At 46.6% G+C, this 24,263-nt stretch overlaps 1 protein-coding gene across 3 annotated transcripts in view; it reads right to left on the bottom strand.

Annotated features, from left to right (window-relative positions):
* ERBB4 (erb-b2 receptor tyrosine kinase 4) overlaps positions 1–24,263 on the bottom strand; it is a 538,439-nt gene that overhangs the window by 331,792 nt on the left and 182,384 nt on the right. For all 3 annotated transcript variants that reach the window (XM_021398689.1, XM_021398691.1, XM_021398690.1), the window contains exon 2: positions 11,604–11,755. In XM_021398689.1, the coding sequence (XP_021254364.1) occupies positions 11,604–11,755 (152 nt within the window). The remainder of the gene's footprint in view (positions 1–11,603; positions 11,756–24,263) is intronic.

Genomic DNA, 24,263 nt, shown 5'->3' with positions numbered 1-24,263 from the left:
TGGAGCACCTCCAGCATAGAGCCCCCCAGGCTGCTCACACAGTTTTGCCTTTGGGATTTCCTCTGGGCAGCCTGTCCTTCCCAATGCAGGGGTCCCACCACCAGCAGCCTGATGAGCGTGGATCTGGTGCATTTGTGATGGTTCCCTCCTCCGCTTTCATCTGCCAGACGCGCTGAAGTCTCCCGCAAGCCGCAAAGCTTTTCTGACATTCCTGCCTTTTAGATCCAGGGTTTCAAAGAAGAGCTGGAGGTTATGTTGATTATGCCCAAAGACATGTTTTCAGAAAGCTGTATATTAAATAAAAAGGTGTTTTGCTGTCACAGTGATTAGCCAAAACTGTTACTGAGCCAGAGCATATGGGAGACGAAAGCCATCAGAGAAACACGTGATGTCACATGCTGCAAAGATTTGCTATATCCAGCAGAGATCAAATGCAGCACAAAGACACAAGATGCATTTAGCTCAATTAAAAAAGAAACAAATAAAAAAAAGCCCTGCACTAGGCAAGATGATGGCCAATTAGCTGCCAGTTAAGTGAGGGCTAGGAAAAATCCCTGCCTCTTAAAAGCCCTGTCACACAGAAGGGCTTTTGGATTCAAGAGCCCCAGAGAGGCACTGGGAGATGTATCTGATGGAGCTGGAGACTCTGATTTAAAGGAACAAGAGGATGCTTTGCTGGTAGCATTCCCGAAACCCAAGATGAAACCTCCTTATTTTGCTTCTGGGAAGTTCACGCTAACCCAGCACAACAGGATTCAAGGTTCTGGCAAATTAACATCCAGTGGACACTGTCTGCAGCAGACCTGACAAATATTTGCATCAGCTATGGCTTCACAGAGTGATGCAGCATTACAATTTCATGGCCAAAAAAACCCTATTGCTTGAGGAGCTGTCGATTTTGGGCTCCTCACAGCTGCTCTAACAGTTACAGGCAGCAGTCATTGCAGAGTTGCCAGTGGCTTCACCTAGCAAAATCTCAGCTCTTAACAGACATAAAAAGATGTTGGGAAATTTCCCCACAGAGGTCAGAGCTCCAACCCAACACTTTAGGTATGGCAGGACAGCAAAACAATTTGAACTTCAAAAGGAAACAAAAAATGAGATTACACCTCAAACTGGAGGCATGTTTGGAGAATGGTGAAATTTTATAGGAGGAGCTGAGACACAGAATTGCAATCCAAATTCTTTCTTTTCATGCTGGAATCCCAGGGAGCATGTGAACTCTGTTCACTTATATATCCTCTATTTTTCATAGAGAATGAAAGAATGGAAGGATTTGGGATGCACATCAGCACATGATGCACTGCACCACTGTTACAACCCGTTAGCAGGCAGACAGTAGTTACCTCTTCCATTAAATAGAAAGCGATTGGAAAACAACACATTTTGGTCAAGCGACTGCATTACAAGCCAAAACAAAAGACTGTTTTAATTATTTACCTGAAATTTATATCTCAAATACTTGCAGCCAGCTGCACTAAGCCCTCCACCGCTCAGCCAACACACACTGAGGTGATCTCAAGGCAAGACACTGGAGGGATGCTGCAGGAGATGCACACGTACCAATATGGGTATAGATTTGTATCTTCCAGACCTATCCAGCCCACAGAAACATCAGCTGGCCTAGTAGAAACACCTGTAGCAATGGCATTATTTCAGCATTCTGGGAATCTGCTGTTCTGTCAGCTGAGCCCAGCTGGATCAACTTGCCAGGTGAGGGGCCAAGACTGATGGGGTGGAGGATGCAAAAAACTCAGGCTAACTCATTGGAGGGAACAAAAGAAGTATTTCTCCTTAATTAAGACTACGTGACCACCAACAAAATAAGAGGAGTAGAAAAGAGCTCAGAGGGGGACACTTATAGGCAGTGCAAGAAATAAATGGCCTTTTAACCACACTTCATTCTTATACATGCATTGTCCTGTTAAAATAATTCATTGTATCCTAATGAAATGAGCATGACAGGCTGGAGGAATGAATGAACACTCAGTGCCCAGTGATGGATATTGATGTGCAGGGATGGAGGAGCTGTAATGGAAGATCTATCGGTTGTGCCCGAAACGGTTTTGTCTTCATTTCACATGCTATGAGCGAACTGAACGTTGGTTTTGGGGTGTAATTGATCTACAGCCGAAACAAATCAGCTCCACAGCTAAGTGAGGAGATGAAATGGTGGACAATCTGTAGTTTAAAACTAGCTGTTCTGCCAAGATCAAATGTCTGTTTTGGCACTGAGCTGATAAGCTGACAAGGGAGTGGTTCGGCACCCAGCATCACTACTAGGCAGCCCTGCTTCAGTTCCAACCACGCTGATACCGTGGTCACCAACAGCAAGGCTGGGGTTGTTCTACAGAGTCTCACTGTTTTAGGGACAGTTCTTCACCTGCTCACAAGAGCATCACGTGAAAGGGACAGAAATAAAAGGCAGACGGGGGATTGCAGGCTTTGTTTTTTTCCTTCATCACCTCCTGTACTTTTAACTACAAGAACCTTTTCCAAAGCACTTGAAAGTCCCCCCAGTTGCAACCATCCTGAGAACACACTTTCTTCTCTCTTTTGCCTAAAAATCCCCCAGTCTCCTGAGAAATTTAAAAAAAGTCTATTAGGTCATGTATTCAACATCCTTATCAAAGCAAGGCAGTTCTTTACAGCAGATATATTTTCTAGTTGATCACTCAGCGGGATTGAAAGGAATCCAGCAACATCATCTGCTTCCTGAAGAGGGTATTTTGCAGTTTTGCAGAGACAGCCATTAATTCCTTGATATTAGTTATAGATTCTCCTTTCTCAGGCCTTCACTCTGCTCGGTGTTCTTGAAGGATGAACAGCCACTATTATTCCTGAGGCATGCACTACACAAGTGCCTCCAAGTCCCTTCCACTGCCCCCTGTCCATTTTGCAGATGGGTGCAGAGGCTGGGCAGCTGTTTACAAAAGTCCCCTTCCAAATTCTTTCTACACACAAATTAGCAAGGTATGAAAAGGGTTTAAAGCAATAGGCAACAGCTGAATCTTTCCCATCTGGAGGAAGCAATATGCCTGCCATCAGCTGTGTGCTGCGGTGGATTTCCTTGCTGAATGTTAAGGATCACTTGGACTTAACAAACCATTTATAGTGTTTCACAACTCCTTTGTTGGCACCTGAATCAGTCCCAAAATATCAGAAATCAGAATGAGATCCTGCCACCATTCAAGCTCATAGGCCATTCAGCGGCATCCTTTGCATCCTATTCAGGCTGAATGGCTTTTACTTTGAGGTTCTCCTGGGCTTGTCAAGGTTGTTTTCTTGAAGCATGAGCAAAGGCTCTCTTAGAAAATGCATTTTTGGTATAACCTCTCCTTCCAGTAAGCAACGTTAAGTTATCACTTATTTTCCCCGCATAGAAAAGTGCAGGTGTTTTCAAAACTAGCGTGGTATTTCCACCCTCCTTTTGACATTTTCAAGTTCATTACGCTCAGGTAGTACCACAAAGCATGTCATTCCTCCTCTCTGGCAGGACTAATCACCACAAAAGGGGAAAAAGGAACACTACACACCATTCAATACAGCAAGTGGACACTATTAGCCTCTTATCTAACTTCGAACAGGAGCACAAGAAGTCAAAGGGAATGCTTGCACTCAACCATCCGAGCAAGTACTGCTCCCACTGGATCCTCATGGCTTTAGCCAAGCTGTCCTGATTTAACCTGTGATGATGTTTGGTGCTGGGGACATCCAAGAAACACCCAATTTCATGCCCTAGGAGGGTTAGCATGCAGTGCCACTCTCTGCCCCTGGCAAGTCCTGCACAATGGAGCAGCAGCCATGAGGACGTGTCTTTAGGACCACTGGGATGGGTGGATGGGTGGATGTTCAGGAAGGCCAGCTCCTCCCTTCGCCCACATCCTACTTATGCAGGACGCCTGCTGGGCACACATGGCTCTGCGATCAGGTGGCCCCATGCTAGCATCGGGCTGGGGGCAGTGTTAACGTAGCTAAATGCTGCAGTCTGCACAATTGTGCTGACAGTTCTGAACTACAAAAGCCCTCTGGCAGGCAGCTATAGAGGAAACCTTTAAAATTGATCTGGTTTAGCACAAAAACTGTTGGCTAAGCCTCCATCCATCCCTCTGCTCCTCCACCCCTTGACACAGCTTACAGCAAAAGACTTTGCTTTCCCTTTCATATAGCTTTTAACAGCAATTCAAGCCCATTGATCCAGGACTCTGAGATGGTGTATTACAATGCAAGATTATTCAGCTCTCTGACAGTCAGTTTGTTAAATTTCATTTTATTCCATAGTAAAATGGGATTGGAGGGAGAGAGGGCTAAGAGAAAAAGAGAAAAATGATACTCGAAGGAAAGGAGAAAATGCTTCCACTTAGTGCATACCACTCTGCAGCAATTAGATATCTCTGTACCTACCTATACCTCATCTGGGCCTCTCTTGACTTCATTCTCTGCTCTATGGCAGGATTTGAGATGGTGAGCGGGCAAAGAGGAGAAGAAATAAACCTAAAAGTCACCTGAGTGGAGTCTGTCAGGGAACAGTGTAAAACAGCAGAGGTTCCTCCAGTGTCAAGTTAGGGTTAAGACTAGACTTAAAACTCATTGCACTCACCACTGGCACCAAATGCGGACAGCTCTCTTTCTGTGCTACAAGGAAAAGCGCTCATTTTCTTTCTAACCTAATAAATCCATTTATAATTTAAAAGTTTTTGCAACCAGTCTTTTTTTTTGTTGTTGGTTAGCTTAATTTTACCTCCTTGTTTGATTTAGCACGGCTTCGATTAAGCCGGCATTTCCCAACACATAGGTACGGGAGAGGTTTACATTTACAAGAGGAAGATCATTAAGAGCATAAGGTGGTTGAAAGGGAAGGCATAACTCATTTCACTTGCCCAGAGGGCAGAAGAGCTTCTAAGAGAAACACCACCTAATTAAGAAGGTTTGCACTGTTCTATGTTTAATAACATTGTCCTCCCACCAGCAGTGCCTTTATAGTGCCTGTCCCAGCACTTTGGGATGCTGGTTATACTAAACACCTTACAGATACGCAGCCCTGCAAGAACACTGCAATACCTGCCTGGCCTCTGCAAGGTGCTGGAGGGGCTGGCGAGGGTCAGCAGGGTCAGTGGGAAGGACAGATCTCCAGATCTCTGCCCCACATCAGGAGGGGTACAGGAACCTGGAAAGCGCTGGATGCCGGCACACCGCCCTGCATGAAGACAGGAGGCTTTGCTGCAGCCATGAGAACAGGATGGCAGGAGGAAAAGGGATTAGTGATGTGGAGCATGTGCGTGGGTTTGGGTTGCTGTGAATAATTTAAGTCAGGCTCCTTTTATCTCTCAAGAGTTGCTATCACTGCCACGCACATGAATCAGGCAAGCTTCCAGGGTGGCAGGAGGTGGGGTGCCTCCAGTACAATGGGAGCTGAAAGGCAGAGGCTAAAAGACAGCTTAAAGAGACTTCTTAATCACCCTGGACTTCAAATCTCTACCTGCAATCCTCTCATCTTCATGTGTGACACAGCTGAAGGACATTCTCCTGAACTGAAGGCTTCTCCACAAAGGCAGGGGCAGCTGGAGAGCAGGGAAGCGCTCAGCCAAAGCTGGCAATGTGGGAGATGAAGCCCCAGGTTGGGATCAGTCCCTGTGGCAGAGCCCTGGCAGGTGGATCCCTCCAAAACCTCCCGAAGCAGATGCATGTGTGTCAACAGGCTTGTTAATGCCACCTGCTAGTCATTCCACATGGATGACAACTGTGTTCTATCCGGCAAAGTGATGGCAAAAAGCAGAAGCAAGCCAACACCACCATTCTGGCCTCCAGCCCCATGGTGTGCCAGCAGCCTGGAGTCAATCCAAGCAGCAGCAGGCAGGGAGCAGAGGGGCAGCACTCAGCCCTGCTCCATCACAGCCTCCCCACAGCTCTGCCTGGGAGCCGCACAGCGCCTGGCACACAGCTGCATGCTGTGACCCTGGGTCACAGCAGGAGCTGGCATTTTTGCAGCACACTGCTCCTCTCACAAACACAAGTGGTTATTTCAAAGTCTATCTTACATATGAAGCCACCAAAAATCATGCTAAATTAATGGGGAAATCGCTAATGTACATATATTTGGCTATGGCTTGGCAAACCCAGCTCGAGGATTAATTGTATATTAATTCTCTTCTATGTTTGCTTTGCAGAAGCTAAAAATTTAATTCAAACAGAAGAGTACCAGCTTGCACAGTCTTTAAGTTACACTTTCAGCCTCAAAGCCAAGCCAAAGCTACACTGCAGGATGGCTCTGGGGTGGTTTGGCAGTGCTGGTGGGGATAAGAGGACAGCAGAGAGGTGCACTGATGGGTTTTTCACCTTACTGTAGGTGCAGGAGGTTGGCTCTGTGTATGGAGGTTGGCTCTGTGTATGGAAGACAAGCGCTCCTCCCAGCCCAATTATCCTGACTGCTACAATGCCCTGAGCAGCTATGAAAATAAAAGAAAAAAGATGGGAGGAGTGTAAAAACAGAGTGGAAACCTGGCTGTGGGGAACCAGCAAAAACATGAGCTGAGTGAGAGATGGAGCTGCAAAGTTTGTAAACAACATTAAAAAAACACTCTGCAAGAGCCAGACAGAAATAGCTGTGTGCTGAGCTGCAGGGTTAGGAGCAAAAGTGAATGCATTTGTTTAACCCCATGCTCCTCCTGCTGCAGCCGCCGGCTTCAGGGTCATTTGTCACCAGAGTGGGCACGTGTAGCCGGGCACTATGGGGCTGTTCTGGCCAGAGTGCAGAGAGGGAGCAGGCGGGGGACGAGGGACTGCACAGGCAGCTCTGGGGGAAGAGGGCTTCTGGAAAGGGCTCCTGGGGAATGGTGAGTTTGGGATGGAGCTGGAGGAGATGATGTTAGGGACTGCATGGTGTATAACATGGGTCTTCCGTATGGGTGCATGCAGCAAGAACCCAGGTGCTGTCTCACCCTGCAGGTAACAAGGGCAGTGTAAATGCTGCTAGTGGCTAGTAGCAAGGGAGGAGAGCAGGACAGCACGATGCTTCAAGAGGTGATGGGTCTTGTTTTGGAAATGTTGTTCCCTGCCCTGAGGTTGGTGGAACTACTCTTTTTTTTAAAATCGTCTCACTTCTTACTGTATAATGGCACTGCACTGTTCTCAAGGCATGGCTGCGGCATGGCTTGCCATCTGACCACCCATTTCTGCACACAAGACAGATCTGGATGACCCCACAAACCTAAGCTGTTCCTTCCCTTGGCAATCGATACTCCCTGACAAGATTATTTTAAGCTACAGCTTCTGAAGAAGCAAAGGGAAATGAAAGAAAAAGCCATCCTCCTGGAGAAGAGCTGTACCACAGATGCATTGCACAGCTGGCCTCTGCTCCCACTCCACCCTCTGAATTTGGGATCCAACTTGCTTCAAACACAGCGCAGGTTTATCCAACACAGTTGGCAGCTGATCCCGGCCAGTGTAAAACATTTTGTCCATGCCAGGAGCATGGCTTGGCATGCCCCTGGCCTCTTGTAACCCACCCAGCACAGCAGCTGCCTTTATTGTTTCGTGTGCCTCAGCGAGATATAGACAGAAGGTCAGAGGTGTCCTCTTTCCACGGAGGTGGTGTGGCACACACTGCCCTGCCCGGCACACTGCTCTGCTCAGCTCTGATGCTTTGTCTTCTAATGGCAAAGTGCTGGGAAGGCAATTACAAATAAATAAGCACACACATTTGATTTCTAGGTCTGACATTACATGGAGACCTCTTTACCTCTTGCCAGCCAAAGATGCTGGTGAGGCTGTCCAGATGCAACTCACTGCAGGAGAGATGCCACAAGGCAACTTCCCCATCCCTAAATCTCCTAGGGATGGGCTACAATGCTTCCCAAGCACTTCAGGAGAAAATTCCCCTCCCTACAGACATAGCCACCCTACAGAACTTCCTTTTTGGGGTCTCCTGACAGGTGCTACTCCCTGTCCCTTATCCAAGCCTGCCAGCTGGGAATTAAGATACCACTTCACTGCAGAAGAGGACATGGGGCTGTTCTGCCAGGTGCTCAGGAGTTAGACATATCCCTGCGGTGATCTGCTGAGCAAACCAGACTCCAGTCTTGGACTCCTCATCCCAGCCATGTCTGTTCAGCCTGCAGGCTCTCTCCTGCTCATCAAGGCAGCCAGAGCTTGCAGAAGAGTCTGCACAGACCTGTTTTGTTGCAGGAGACTAGAAAGCTTTTCAGAACTACACAGTACTTATTTTTTTGACCAGATGCAGCCCTGAACACCGATGGGCAGTGAGGTGTGCAACAACTCCTGCCCTGCCTGTGCTGGAAGCCTCCCTCGGAGGAGCTCTGTCTGAGCCAGTCTTCCTCCAAGGCTGAACACAACCAAAAGCAAAAATAAACTATATTCTCTACAGAAAACCCCAGCCCTCACATTCCACCTGCCACAAAGTTTAAGCATCACTGTAAGGAAAATAAGAAATATGGGCCCAGAGCACACAGTAATGCATGTTGACAGAGGGAAGAAGTGTCCACACATTTGTGCAGAAACTGCAGCAGCGATAAAGCTGCCCGCCACATAGCTTGCACCCACCAAATGATATGCAAAGAGTGCTAACGAAGCCGTGGTTCAGGGAACTACAGTGACACTACCGAGGTAAATGAAGAAAGAATTTAAAAAGCAGTGGTAGATCATTCCCAAAGGTTGCTGATTGCAGTTAGAAATAAGTTTCCCAATTGTTTGGGAGAGTTATTGCAGCGCGTGGTGCAGAACTTCAGTCATGTCTTCAAAAATAAATAATATGAATTGGTTAAATAAAGTCCAGGGACAAGAAGACAATCTCCTGACTGTGAATTGCTGGAAGGCTGAGGATTGGTCAAAGGTAACTGTCATTTACCAATGTATTTAAGAGAAGAAGAGTGCCTACAGAATGGTTTCGTGGTATACTAATGTTGTCTTCCATTTAGATCATTCAGTACAGAGACACTATTATGAAAGTAAGAACTGTCCACAATACAAGCTGTCAGTTTTGCCAAGTGACACTAAAACGGTCCTGCTTCTAGAATCGGACAGTCATTTGCAATAGGTATCTGATCTACTAGGAAATTCCAGACAGGGAGAAAAATCTCAGCTCTGCCTCCAGGAGAGGACTTCACACCATAACCCCTCTCCCTGGTTTGGCTACCCACGAGCAGGCAATACCCAGCTCCCCAAACCGAGACAGCAGATGCATGCTCCCAGCCCACACCAATTCAGGACTGCTAGGAAGAACAGGGAGCGTGTTCAAACCTTTCTTAGGTGAACAGAGCTACTTGTGATCTCAAAACCACGCTTCAAAGCTGAGAGGCTGAGCATTTCATTGAGGTGACATGCAGCCCTCTTTAGTCTCAATCAGCAGATATCCTGAGAGCTAATTCGCACACTTAAAGCCAATCGACTTAGGAAATAAGCGTCTGAATAAAAATGAAAGATAGGATGCTGATCTTTTAATTTTCCTGTGCAGGGTAAGTAAAATTATAGGGCTTTTTTATTCCCCTACTTGAACTCATTTATGGTATTTGTTTATGACTGCAGGACATGATGGTGCAGCAGGCCTCGCTGGCTAGGTCTTCCCTCTTCCCTTGGGTGATGGGCTGCCCACCTAAGCTGAGAAAGGACAAGGCCAAGGGGGACACAGTGCCTCTGTACTCGCTGGGCAGGCAGACGGACAACCCAAACCATCGATGGTCTGCTTGAAGGAAAAGCAGGCAATTTTTGCAGGAGACTGAGAAAAAGGGAGCAGACTGGCAGAACATCACAGTGCAGGATCAGTTCACCACGTTGAAGTCAAGGAGACAAATGGCCTTTCATTTACTGATCTCCCATCTGCCACCTTCATTTGGCCATTCAAATCATTTTTTAACTGATAAAACAAGTAATACTGCCTAACTAATGAATGTTGAATTATCAGCGTAAATGTGCCAAATCTTATTTATTTATTTGCCTCACTAAGAACACGTTCTCCTCTGTTTGGTTTTCTATTTTAATGACCACCATTTATCACATTACCTAGAGTTTTAGTTTGCTGAGTGTTGTTTCAAGTTCTGCTCTTTGCTGGGACTTCTGTGAGACGGCAGAAACAGGTAAGACAAGCAATAATATCAATAAAAAAGCAATAGTAACTGTCAACAAGAAGCAAACATGACCGGACCACCATCTTTCACTATCAGTGCCCATTTTTCTAGCTCTCATTTGCTGATTTTAGCGCCACATTACTGCTAACATTTAACTCTGCTTACAGCAGTTCCCCACAAGAACAGTGACCATTCATTTGCTTTCCCCACCTACCCCCATCAGCGCAGGAAGGGTGGGAAGCTGAAGCGGGTGAACTATCTGCAATTAATTTGGCGGCATGCACAGTGACTCCACTGGGGCTTCTGGGGAGCTTCTGGAACCCTGGCAATGCCTGAAGCAGTGCAGGGATCCTGCCCTCGCATGAAGTCTACTCAGTGGGCAACATTAGTCCAGCTGCTCCAAGGCTATCTATTTCGGAGCACAAGCACATATGCATTTACCCCACCTGTCACAACTGTGAAATGCACAGATAGCATTTACTTCCGAGGCATTCGTCGTTCAAATTAACAGGGAACCTGTTAGTCTGAGTGCAATTAGCACCCCAAACTGCACTCCAGACATGTATCTGGTAGTAGGATTCTGCTTGCAGATCTTTCAACAGATTTGAGCAAATAAAGGCCAATGTATAGAGCAGAAATCCTGTGAAATCCCTAACAAATTTAACACGAAGCACAGCTAAGCACACTGTTAAAGAATCTGCTTTGCTGTTGTTAGAGCCCGTAATAGACAGTTCAGGTTTTTGTGAACTGAAACTGAGCACCAGGCTCACCCGCAAGCCAGCAAGCTGAGTGCCCGGGTGTAACACAACCTGTGGGGCTGCCTGCTGCCGGATTGGAACTCCTCCACTCCCCTACGTGCTTCTTATAAAAATACCACTTACACCCAGACACGCATCTTGAAATGTGACATGAGCATTTTGCAGAATGAGATGCGAGTGATTCCATACAATTCAAGCAGCACAAATACGTGTCATGGGCTAACTTCTATTTGAGAGCATGACCTGCACAGCCTGTAACCCCACCCCCACAAGCCATGTTTCCTGCCATGGCCTCCAACACCTAAGAACCACTAAGAACCAAATTTCTTCCATATTTGCAGTCATGTTGCCTGCAGCATCCTCCAATGCCAACCAGTGGGTGTCGGATCACTACCAGCCAGGATACTTTCCCCAACATAATCAATTTTGGCATGCCAAACAGCAATAGGCTTAAATTATTTTAACTGGGCATTTACCTCTTACTCACTGTAGCTACTGTGTTAACAGGTAACGCACAGACTATGCCGAAATACTCCTCCTCAACCCCAAAGGGTAAAAGCACATTATTTAAACAAAACAGGGAATTCTCTCAAGTAAGACACTGCTGGAGCGCACAACCCCAGCTCCATTGGGGTAGGACAGCCTTGAACTACCACAGACCTCCTCCAGACGCTGCATGTTTCATTAGGCTCATAACACTAGCCCAGCATCCATGACTACTGCTCTATATGCAGAAGACAAAGGAAATGAAGAGAAGGTTGCTTACCCGCAGGAAGGAGAGGTCTCTGTTGTGCTCAATGCTGGTGATTTCCAGGTTGCCCATAACTACCTCGCAGTTCTCATAGTACTTGCGCAGGGCCCGGTACTGCTGTTCCAGGTCAGAGAGGGAGCTCAGTTTGTTCTCCGTGCCAGCACACACTGCAAGAAACCACAAGCACAAAGAGGTGAGTAAGGAAACATAGGAGCAAAGAAAGAGATAAGTCCTATGTCCAGAGATACAGGTAACTGCAATAAACATTCTGAATTATTCACAGGATTAGGTATGAGCAGCAGAGGTGGGAAGACCCATGGTCACCTCAGCCAACTAAACACCTCTCACCAAAGGGAGATGCTAGTATTTACTGCTTGAATACGCAGAGAGGCAGGAAACGCAGCAACAGAGAACAAATGGATAATGGCCGACAAATTAAGGGACACAGGGACAGAGAGACCTGAGCTGACCTACACAGCCCAGCATTCTTCCTATCAGTTGACGTCTAGAAGAGTCTGCCAAGAAACCAACAGCAAGCTGCCCAGAAGGCTTGGACCCAGCCTCGTCCTCCCTCCTCTCTCCCACGGTCCCCAGCTCTTCCCTGCTTAGCACAGTTAAACAGAAGAAAGAGAAGAGCAAGAAGTCTTTCCGTAAGCCACCAGACTGTGATCTGAATGCACAAGGGAGACATGCCAAATGAGTGAGGCAATCCCAGCCTAATACAGTCAGTTTTCAGAAGCTGTTCTTTAATATTACAGTACTCTGATCCTGAAGTCCGGTTCAAAGCTACTGCTGAATTATTTCTCTGCTCAGTCTATTAGATTGCCACGCATCAAGCGGTGACAAAAATGAATCCGGTAAAAAAAATACAGAAGCAGCATTTCACAGCAGCATTACTTCATGCAGCTCTCACCCTGTCCTACAGCAACGCTACTTAAATGTTCAAGTGTGCTGTTGGGCTTCTTCCTGTGCACACTTCCTTCTCTTTTCCAACTGCTTTTGGGACATTCTTACCCACAGGTAAATTAATCTGAATATACCCAAACATTTGAAATGGGCATTATATTATGCAAAGCATGAGCCAGACCAGAGGAGCATTTCTGGAGCCATTCCCACACCTGGATAGATCAGTACAAACAGAACCCTCCACGACTTGAGGCACAAGCAGCAGAATTGACTAAAACATGCTCTTTTTTAAAAGATCAGAAGCAACCAGGTGTTTGAGGACTATTATTATTATTTACTCACTACATCCTTTATTATTTATTTTTTTAATAGGAACAGTTCTCATCTCTATTCACCACACACCTCTCCTGCTGCAGAGCAGTCTGCTCCAGCACCAGGCAATTCGAGCCTCGGACCGCCGTCTGCTGAAGGGCTGCGGGAGGCAGCCACCAGCCCACAGACTGCTCCAAGTCTGCTCCCCAGGAAGCCTGCCCTGCCCTACAAGAGGCAGCAGAAAGCTGTTCCTCTGGAATGGAACGCTCCACGGGGGCTGGCTCCATCGTGGGCTATGGGTTGCAGCAGATAATTCCTCTTGCTTGTGTTTATAGCAGCTGAGCAGTGTAAGACCAAAGCAAATAGGCACTACTACTTTGCCATACATACATCTGGCCTAGTTACCAAAGGAAATATCTGTCGCACAGGATGCAGTTTTTTATGCTATCAATGACGTGGTCAAAGTACAACTTAAAAAATTTCTCATAAAACCTTACCCACTTACAGTAGAACACCCTGATACAGTTTGTAACGTATTTAATGGGTATTTTTGGGGAGGACACATCTTCCTTCTGGAAATACAAAGCCCCTTCCTATTGCACACCTTAAGCATTATTTAGATCCGCCACTCCAGCATCAAAACCCTTCACAGGAGACACCCACATAGCCCTGCCAGAAGCATCCTGCAATTGTTTGCTCCCAATTACAAAATCAGTTTGTTTGCTTTTTCCTCGAAAGCAGCAGCAGCAGCATCTATCACAACAAGATTGACTGTGTTTCCAGCCGAATAAGTATGATTCTGTCTTACAGCTCCCGAGGACTAATAAATAATTGCTGTTCTATTTTGCAATCGGTGCTAAGGATCAGCATAGCTCAGAAAACAATTCCAGCAGCTCAGCTAATAAAGCTATCCACTGCAACACTGCCGTTTCACGTTGCATGCACATTAAATGTTTCACGAAAGCTAATTTAGCCATTTCTTGCTGCAGGGAGGCAGAACATTTGGAGCCTGCTCTTGCAGCAACAGGAGTGAAACCAGACAAGATGGGAACCGATGTGCCAATGCAAAATAATAGGAAAGCCAGGCAAATGACTGGGTTGTTTGTCTCTTGCAGGAGAATGGATTTCGGAGAGCACCTCCATCCTTCCCACAGTCTTTCAAACTGCAGCTGGCATTTATATGCTGTAGCATCTCTGAAATAAAGTGCCAAAATAAACATGAGCGCGACAAAGCGCGTTTCCTTGTCACGCCACACAAAAACACAGTCATCTATATTTCATAAAGAAGAACCTCTTCAAAGCACTTTGTTGTACATTGGTAAACACGTTATCTTATATAGCCCCAGAAACTGATGAATGGTATGAAAATAAAGATTATGTGTTGAAAGCAGTCCCTGCAGCACATCCTCTCTTGGGTTCATAAAAAATACTAATACATCTGTCTCTAACAGTGGTCAAAACAGTGCTAGCTTGAATGCATTCCCAGCCTGTAGCTTCTCCCAGCACTGGATCTGAATGTAAACCTGACAGTGAGCACACTCCTGCCTTGCCCAGGAGATTTTGCACAGGTGTCTTGATGAGGGAAACCCTTTAGAGACATTTTGATGCTGCACATGCAGGAAAACCTGCCATCCCCATACACACTTGCAGACAGAAATCCAGAGAGCTGCTGACCTTTGTCGGGCTACCAACATGCTGTGATGCTCTCAAATCCGTTTCTCTACAAACAAGCCCAGTGCCATGTTCTCTCTTAGGATTATTACAGCAACAAACTTCGCGAAGAGATTATAGGTAGAGATTATAGCCCAGAGACAGCCACCACTAACATCACCTTCCCAGCACCTTCAGACCTGGGCAGTCCTGTGCCTCCTTCTCATCTAAATCCCAAACCTGGACAATGTGGGGGAGCTGCACAAAGTGCATCCTCCCACCGTGCAAAGCGCAACCAGCAGAAACAAAAATGAAAAACTTACAATTCCTGCTCCCAATGACCTGGAGTAAATCCTTGACTTGTTCATTTTAATTCATTTTATTGATGTCTTTGGACCCTGATGACCCTTTCCCACACTTTGCTGCAATCCAGATCCAACTCATCTTGCAGCAGGAGCTTGGAGCTGAGAGCTGCCTCTTTGCAAAGGAGGATGGAAACCAGCATCCAGCCCCTGAAGCAGTTTCCTGCCCTAGGCAGAACGTACGCTTCATGGGTGACACAACAAATTCCCACTGAAATGGGAATTTTAAGAAGGAAAATATGAAATTAATTCCAACACTACTACTTCTTAAATATATAATTATTTCTTGCCCATTCCATCTGATACAATGGCTTATGCTTCAGGTTCAGTTGCTTATTTATTCCCAGCTACCTAAAGCGACAGAGAACTGCTGCAGCTCCTTATGGCCCAAATTACAGCAGTCATAATTGTCTGTGTTGGATTGAATTTACGTATTTCATCAATATTCATGCACATGTCTTTGAAATTAATTTCCCATTGACGTTCTTTTCCTAACAAAGACACGCCATTCAGATGTTCACTCAGAGGTAGGAAACAGTTGAGGCATCTGAAGATGTTCTTTAGTTTCTGCTTCTGGGGCCATTCTTTCTTTACTCCACTGGTGATACATCTACATGTTATGCTACAAAATAGTTTTGACTCAGTCTGGTTCTGCTTGTTGTAATTCTAACTGCTTTGGTAATCCTCCCAGCTCAGCAGATGAGCTAACTTTTGGAAGGAGGGAGACCCACTTCATGTTTTTATTCACTCCCCCTGAATCTACCTACATCTGGAGTTACTCAGGACACATGAACGCCCTCCTCTCCTCCTTGGGCACTGGGATACATCATGGGAAACATCAGAGCCGCCCCTGGGGAACATCGTGCCCCCAAGGTCTCCCTGTTATTGTTTTGCCTTACACACAAGGTAGCGCAGATCTCCATGTGAGAGCACAAGAGTGTGTCTCTGCCTGACCGTGGCACAACCCCTTCTTGTTCATGGAGTTGTCAAGCAGACCAAAACCACTAAGAGGCTTAAACACTCTGACGTGCTCATTTCAGGAAAACAGAATAATATGTTCTTTTATCCCAGCCAGGAAGAGCTAAACAACCTCTTCCTAACACAGCCTTTTGGTACTTCCCTCTCATTTATTTACTTAATTAGCTGCCTTTTTACAGACAGCACCATTATCAGGGTTTCTTGAAAGGCAGTCGAAGTAACTGTTTATTAATAATTGCAAACGCTCCTGGCAATTTGCTAAGACCCCCCAGATGGGGGGGAAAATACTCAAGCAGCTAATTACCAGCATCTCGTAGCAGCCCCCATTCATTTCCTAAAGCTCTCCACTCTCAGTGTTAGTCTGGGTACCCTGTCATGCATGTATGGGCACAGAAGAAGGGGTAAGCAGTTTTAATCCTCCCCTTATTTCACAGCTCTCTTTGAAGGAGCTGCCGAAGCCCTGTTTTTACTTGCAATTAGGCACATCCTAATGAAGGGAGGGCCTGCCTGCTCTCACGGTCTTACAGATGGCTCCTGGGAGAAGGCCAAAACCTACCTGAAGTCAGCAGCCACTCTCCTTTAACCCCAGTGGCTTCTGGAGAGTGTTTTAAAATGAGAGGCTTTCCTTCGTTCCCTAGGTGGCAGGCCATAGTGAAGTCAAAGCTACTTAGCGTTCCCACAAAACCTGCTGAGTCGTGCTTTAGGAGGGCGATCCCACCTCCAGCCAGGGCCCATCGGCTGCCATCTGCGATGAGCAGATCCTTCCCACTGCTCCAAACAAGGAAACAGGCACAGGAAGGATCGACAGGGATTGTAACTTCATTGAGAAGGATTATTTATGTGTGATTACACTTCCCTGAGCTGATGGCACCCCGTCCTTGCACAGAGCTCTCCAGAATCTGTCTGGTTGATGCTGTGCAGCATATTTTACTGATGGAGTGCTCATGTTTGTATCAACCAAAAAACGGCATCAAAATGCTGACCTGATTTATGCTGCGGCATTTCAAGGATAATTGCCTGTGCCGACCGAGTCAAGCCATTGTCATCTGCTTGTTTTATGTAAACATTTACAGCGTTGTTTCACCTTTAGTTTCCTCTTGTACACATGATGATATGGAAAGGGCATAATGGGACAGACGTGCTACAAGGCTACCACTCAAAAAAGCAGAAATTAATACAAGAGGCTTTGCCAGCGGTTTCTTTTTTACAAGGGTGCATACCAAATTATTTTCTCTGAGTACATCTCCTTTCCTCCTTCTCTCTACTCTTTACAGACACACACACACTTCGCTCATTTTGTTCTATTTTGAGGGTAAATAGTTGCTCCTTAACTATAATGTAGGTACTGGACTTGACAAGCAATTAAAGCAAACAATTTCCACTCATCTAACTTTGCCAAATTAGTCATCTGCCATCTGCTCTATCATCTGGCTCTCCTTGAGGTCTCGCTGTGAAGCTGGAAGTACTCACTCCAATGAGAAGGCAGCAGCTAAGCCTCCCGGCTGTTGGGGCCAAGAGACCGTGGTGACGGGGGGGTGACACGGAGGTGGCAAGGGGCCCCACGCCACCACCTCCACCCAGAGGGCAGGGCCAGCACTGAGGCCACGCTCGCTGGCTCCAGCGGTCACACTGGTAAATTACCAGTGCTCAAGTTGTGTAGAAAAGCGTTTAAAATTAAAGATTTCTTTTACGGTCATGCAAATAAATGTTTAGTGAGGATGAATGCACAGCTTAGAGGGAGCATGGCATTTCCTTACCAGATGCAGGATGCAAAAAATAGCTTACTTTATTGAAATGTCTTCAGCGTTTACAGTTTAGTTCCCAATGAAGTGCCTCACCAAGCCAAGCAATTAATAGACATTATCTAAGAGAGACTAAGGTGGTTTCTGCTTCCACCTCCAGGCCCAGTTCAGGTACAGCCTTGGTTTAAGACAGCAGAGACAAACCCTGAAATATACCTCCAGTCTCAGGGGGAAAGCAAGGCTAGGGCTGTTATTTGCAGCCCAGAGAATGTAGGAAAGCATTCAGGGCGTCAGTCTTAGGTGTCCCTGTATTAGTCATTAAACGCTGCTCTGCAGTGCAGGTTAGCACACACAAATATTGCTGCTGCTCTGAATCATTACACGAAGTACCCACTCACTCTGCTGCCTGCAAAGGTCATTACAGACTGCAGTGCCCAGCGTTAAGCTTGTAATGTAACACTTTATGCCAAGAATCCAAATCTTTCCCTACAGTACCAAACACAGCCTGTTACCAACGCCTCCTGAGATTAACGCATCTGCAGATAACTGGTCCTGAGCGATACAAGGCAACCTGTGCTTGGGCCGCTAAACACAGAGTGAGGGCCAGGCTGAAGACCGACAAGTTTGCAGGTACTGCTGTCTCTGCTTTCCAGCCCTCACCCTTCCCGAGACCTGCTCCAGCGCTGCAGCAGTGCTTCACCCAGCCGGGTTTCCTTCATCACCACATCACGGTGCATCCTGGCTCCTGCCCAAAGCAAAGCAGCAGAAAGAGTGGAAGAGTCTACAGCAAAGCCAGCTCTCAGCAGAATGAAGGCTTCGGGCTGCTTCTTCAATGCCAGCAGGTTTCTCGTGGAAGATGATAGAGCACAAGCACCCAGTGAACATGTGCAGGGTGGGAGCAGATGGGAGCCAGGCACTTGGAGTGGTTTCTGTACATCTGCTTTAGCTGCAACTCAAAGCAGCAAGAGATGCCAAGAGCACCTGTTGTAGGGCTCACCCCAGATCTCCTTCCCTCTCCCATAGAGGGCTTTGCTGGGCAAAGCCTGTGTTCATTCAGCACCGGCCGCATCCTCAGACTCCTGTTTACCTGAGAAGCGAGGACTGCAGGTCTGTGTTTTAGGAGCTTCTCCCTTTGTCTCAGTGACCCTTTAAAACCATGGGAGCCAGCAGCTGAAGTCACAGACAGGTTGTCTTGGCTCTTTTCATGTGATTTCTACCCAGCCTCCTCTGACAGCTTCACTTCCCAAGTCTATCAGGGACAGGGAGTGCCACAGGTGCTGCGAAACTGTTCCCCAAATGCACTGCAACTGTTGCTGCATCATGCAAAGCAACTTCAAAATCTCCAATTGTGTCCAAGCCCAATATATCATTCTGCTGGACTAACCTATAAGGCACATTGGGAATTTTTGTTTCATATACTTTCAGAAATCATCCCAAAAGATAAGCTCTAAGTAACTGTATTTGTCAAAGCTGTGTATTATGAATTCTTTATGGATCTGTTTGCTCCAATACGTTCCCTGCTAATATTGTTTGTTCTTTCTGCTGGGATTCTTAAAATGCACTCCATATATTATTTATAAAGGTTTGGGTTTCTTTCCCACCCCCAGAGGCTGCCCTTAAACTTCTGTCCATTGATTGTGACGGTATCAATTTGTAAAGGTCAACAGAAAGCTGCTTTGACAGCCCAACTCAGAAAGCAATTTTTAAATGAGCTGTTTCACTTCCCCTACAACGAGAGATGCCGACAAAATCAAAACCCAAGGTCTTTATTTCATCGGCCCCACCAGTGGCTTTGATAGGCTTCGCATCTCTGGTGGCTGCAGAACGCCCCTTGGAAATCTGAGCCTCGCTGAGGATCTCAAAACACAACATATGAACAAGCAGGTTTATGATGAAAAGAAGAGCATTAATTTTCTGCTCCTCCAAAAACCCCTGAGGACCTCGGTTAACAGAGCTCCAAGGGATCTCCAAAGAAACGCCACCACCATGTGGTTTTGGCCTCGTATATCCTTTTATCACAAGCCAAAAAACTTGCATTTCACGCTAAAAATACCCCACAACTGGATATATTAGGGAAATGGGCTATGCCAACCTATTCTGATGCTTGCTTCAGCTTTGCACTGAGAGAACTGGTTATTTTGTCTGGGGTTGTGATCAAAACCTTCATCAAAAGGCTTCTGCCCTTTTCCTTCAATCCCATAGTTTACTGAATTCCTTAAATTTAAAACCATTGAAAGTAGGGCTGCACAATTTATGGCGCTGCTACACGTGAAGAAAATCTGCCATAAATCAAAGACAACAGTTATATAAATGAGCATAAAAGTGCAGGGAAATGTCACAAGACAGCAATAAAATATTTTCATGTGGTAAATCCCAGGAGCAGCAGGCTCCATCAGTTTTGAGTCCTGCACTCTGCAGCAGCAGGCTTGTTTTATCAATGGGGTAATGAGCACTGCAGCTTGCTCCCTTACAAACTGCAGGGCTGGGAAAAACAACCAACTCTTTGCAGGGAATTGGGGAGGGCAGGAGGCAGCAAAGACACCAGCGCATGGCTGTGATTGCATCAGCACAGAGAAGGAAAAGCACAGACCCAGGCATACTCCTCTGCTGTGAAGTTTATGTACGTATATTCCTTTATATAATGTACACATACATACATATATATACTTATATGTAAAATACAGTTGGTCTTTTTGGTGTCTTGGTGTCTCTTTTCTTGGCTCCTTCTCCTTAAAAAAAAAAAAAAAACCACAAGCTGTGGCTCCTTGCTTTGTCTGCAACAGCAGGAGTCCAACCAGGGACGCTCAGGTCCCCCGGGCAAAGAAGGGAGCTTTTGTGGATAGAGAGCGATACAGAAGGGACCCCCCAGATCTCACCTGGGGAGTGAACTGCCCAAGTCTGCAGGCCAGACAACCCCTGGGGATCAACACACAGCCTGGGGAGGGAGTCTTCAACGACCATGCTCTGGATCAGTATAGGGCCACAAAGCCTTGCACTGACTTCCCAGGCTGATATCTGACATTGAGTCCTCGTCTGTAAATGCCACCAGCAGGAGAATGGGCATTTCAGAGCCAAAGGCCAAGAGCTCCCTGGGATGAAGGAAAGCAATGCCTTGAATCCACCCGGAGCAGTGAGCCATCACCATCTAGTGCCCCTGAGCAAAGTTCTTACCTCTGCGCACAAGCCATCCCCCAGATCCTGATTAACTACAACGACGAAAAATCCCAAACCTATTCCTGACTTCTTAAGAGAACATTTACAAGCACCTTTATCCTGTAAATGGGAACCGCTAGCTCTCTGTTAAAATAACACGTCCCAGTGATATGCCAAAATAACCTGTTTTCTGGTTCTTAACCTAACGCAAGGGAGAAGAAAAGCAAAAGGCACAGCAGATGTCTGGTTGCTTTTTTTGAAGACACGGATGACATATTCCCACAGATTGAAGGCAGCTTTAGGTTCCTGTATCCCACAAGCTGACGACAGCATTTCTGCCCCAAGACTTCTCCACCTCATTTTCTTATCGCCAACAAACACGGAAACAGGAGGGGGAGTGACGCGCCCTGCTCCGCACTGCTGGCTGGGAAGCACCAGGCACATTATTAGTAGCCTCATTAAGAGGAAAAGGCCAGCAAGCAATTTTCCCAATGCCAAGGACGCCGCTCCTGGGGTCTTTGTTTCATCATTGCCCTCTTTTCACTTGCTCCACTTGATGATCTCATTAAATTGAACCTGGGAAAGGCAACAGAGGCAGGAGGGGGAGCCCAACAGGATGCACAGGGCTCCTGCCTTGTGATCCCATCCTCAGCTTGTGACTAGGGCTTTGCCACGGCCGCCCACTTAAGTGATGCAGGAGCACGTGCAGGGAGAGTGTCTCAGTGCAAATTTACCCACTGCCAAATGCCCTTGGAAATAGCAGAGAAGGGCAGCAAACATCAGTCAGCAGCACCAAGCCTGATTCTGCAGTGCTCCAAAACATCCTTAAAAACACAGCACCCATCCCAAAACCAGCACCGAAAACACTCATGGGGTGAGGAGAGGTTCCCAGGAACAGGGCACCCTTGTTTTCCTTCCTTAACGTGGCCAACCACCATTCTCATAAAATGCATTTACTTTTTATTACAACCAAGAAAAGAAGCCCAGCTAGGAATACTAGGAACAGCTTAATTAATAACAATTAGCTGCAGCACAATTGTGATTCAGGTGGCGTTCTGGAGCATGAAGGAGAAACTTGACACTTTTGCTTGTGTGCCTGGACATAAGAAATTCTGAGCAGCGTTAATGGGAAGTGAGCGGCCGAGCGACACTGAAATTCAAATGTACTGTAAAATTACTAAATGATTTCAATGTCACAGGAATGTGCCGCGCTGCTTCTGGGATTATCAGCCCTTGCAGAGCTTTAATAATATTTGGTCAAACACCTCAGGAGCACATCACTGGGAAATTTTCCTGCTGAGGAGGGAGGGGAAACCCCTTCATTTGTAAGAAAGGGAAATGAGAGCCTGGCAAAGGGTTTGATGCCCGCAGGTTGGGGGCCAGCCCCGTGCTCCCCACACAGCCCCTGCGAAGGGGAAGGGCACTGCTGGGGACCCACGGTTGCCCAAAGTAGCAGAAGCAGCTGCCAGTCAGGGCAGGAGCAAGCGGCTATGTCCCGTGCGGGGGGTAATTAGCGTCACCGCAGCCAGATGTGATTTGTGGGTAAATATACATGGGAATGTAAAGACAGTCCCAAAAGCCGCTTCCAGGTGAGAGAAGAAAGGCAGAGGCTTCAATGCATGCTGCATGCTGGTGGCAATGCTGGGCCAGGAGGAAACACTTTGGAGGAGGTTGCGATGCAGGTGTGATGCCACTAGAAAACCCAGTGTGTGGGGCTCCTTGCCAGCAGCACAAATGACGCTTCCTAAAGCAGGCAGACCCAGACCAGGTGTTCTAGAACTGGAGCCGAAGGAGAGTGGCCCTGCCCTGCAAATCTTCCCTCTGCAGAGCACCACCCTCAGCAGAAAGCTGCCATGTGTTCAGTAACATATGCTTTCCCTACATTTAAAAAAAATTGGAGCCGTACTGTTGTAAAAATGTGGCTCCACATAGGAAAACTGTTCCGGGGCTGCTGCCAGAGCCTGCAGACAGATGAGCCAAGATACACTTCCAGCAGCAGGAGCATATCCTGCTGGTTCCCAGCATCACCACCCCCAGGGCACGCCGCAAGCTGATGTCTCTGCTGCTACCCGGGGACATGGAGACCCACATGCCATGAAGCTACCACCTTATCCCCATACCCAATTGTATCACGTGCTGCTAGAGCACGTCACCTGAGCTCACACTGCTGTCAGATCTCTGCAAGGCCCCTCACTGTGCCGGGACAAATTCCCATCAGGTTTCAGTCTGACACGAGGGATTACCAGGAGTGCTGGTTGCGCACCAGCCTCTCTCCCTCTGGTAGTGTTGGACAAGAACAACCAAGGTGTTTGATAAACACCTTTGGACCCCACTGGTGTCACCTACATCAGCCTGAAAGGTCTGTGGCTCTCCACACTCAAGGAGAAGAGAGTGAAACAAAAATAGACCTTGTAGAAAACACAAGAAAACCCCTCAGGCACTCCTCAAACTCAACGCACTGTTGCGCACTGTCAGTCATTAACACCGGGGGTATTCCTCCTTAACAAAAGCATTGCTTTTGGTTTCGCTGTCTTGCTTGTTCTCAGAGGACAAGGAAAGAAAAGATTGGGATTGAACCTGAAACTAATTACCCCTATAGACTCAGATCTTAATGAAGCAGCTGAAGTTCAAAATCAGATTTAATGCTTGCTCAGCTTTAGCTTGATGTGATCCTTCCCAACAGAGATTGCAACTGTTTGTTATTTAAAATACAGTGGCCCTAATCCTCCTGAAAGGTTGCAGAAATCACCCAATACAGGCACCATGCTCGGCAAATTTGCCATCTGGGAACTGCAGGCACTTACTGAAATGAATTGCCCTCATCCCTAGATGAAAGTAGGCAAATTTGTTCCACTGGGGCTGGAGACAGAAACACCATCCAGGCTAATACAGACCTGACTACCCCAGCAGGGGTGCACAGGACTCGGCCAGTTCACCTGGGAATGGGATTTTCATCCTCCACCTAAGCAGAAAATACTTTCCAAGTCATACGCGCATGTACTGAGCTGAATTCGTCCTCCTGCTCTTCCCTCTGTTGTTGCTGGTGGTACATGATTAATATCGTACCAAATTTGTCTTTTTACAATATCCCACCGATCTTTCTTTTGGTAATGTTCACTTTATATCAGGTGACAGTTTTAGTGATTCCTCCTTTATTTGCATGTCCCCTTGAAGAAGCTTCATTTCTCCTTCTAATCAAGTCATTAATTTTCACAAAAATCATTCCCATCCTGAGATGGCTGGGTTCTAATTTGTCTCTGTCACACAAATGACAAGAATCACCTCATTGCCATGCTGTGATGTTCCTCCCCATACCTGTATCTGAGTAGGAAAAGCACCAAGATTATTCTTCTACAGCCGTAACTGCTTTTCTCTGTGGCAGCTTGATTCTATTGTGATCCTTCCTTCAGGTACTTTGTAGTAATATTATACAGCCGCTTGCTTTTTATTTCAAAGCGTATCTTGTCTGTGACTTTTTTAATGGAAGAAATGGAAATGATGGTGGAAAAATTACTTTTCTTTTTTATCTTCTCTGCATCCTGTTTACAAGCACTGCTGTCCGCCCGGGATGT

Source organism: Numida meleagris, chromosome 5 (genome assembly GCF_002078875.1).
Source record: "Numida meleagris isolate 19003 breed g44 Domestic line chromosome 5, NumMel1.0, whole genome shotgun sequence".
Taxonomy (NCBI): Eukaryota; Metazoa; Chordata; class Aves; order Galliformes; family Numididae; genus Numida; species Numida meleagris.
Note: the sequence above shows the minus strand (reverse complement) of the source record. Positions and strands in the feature narration are given on the sequence as shown.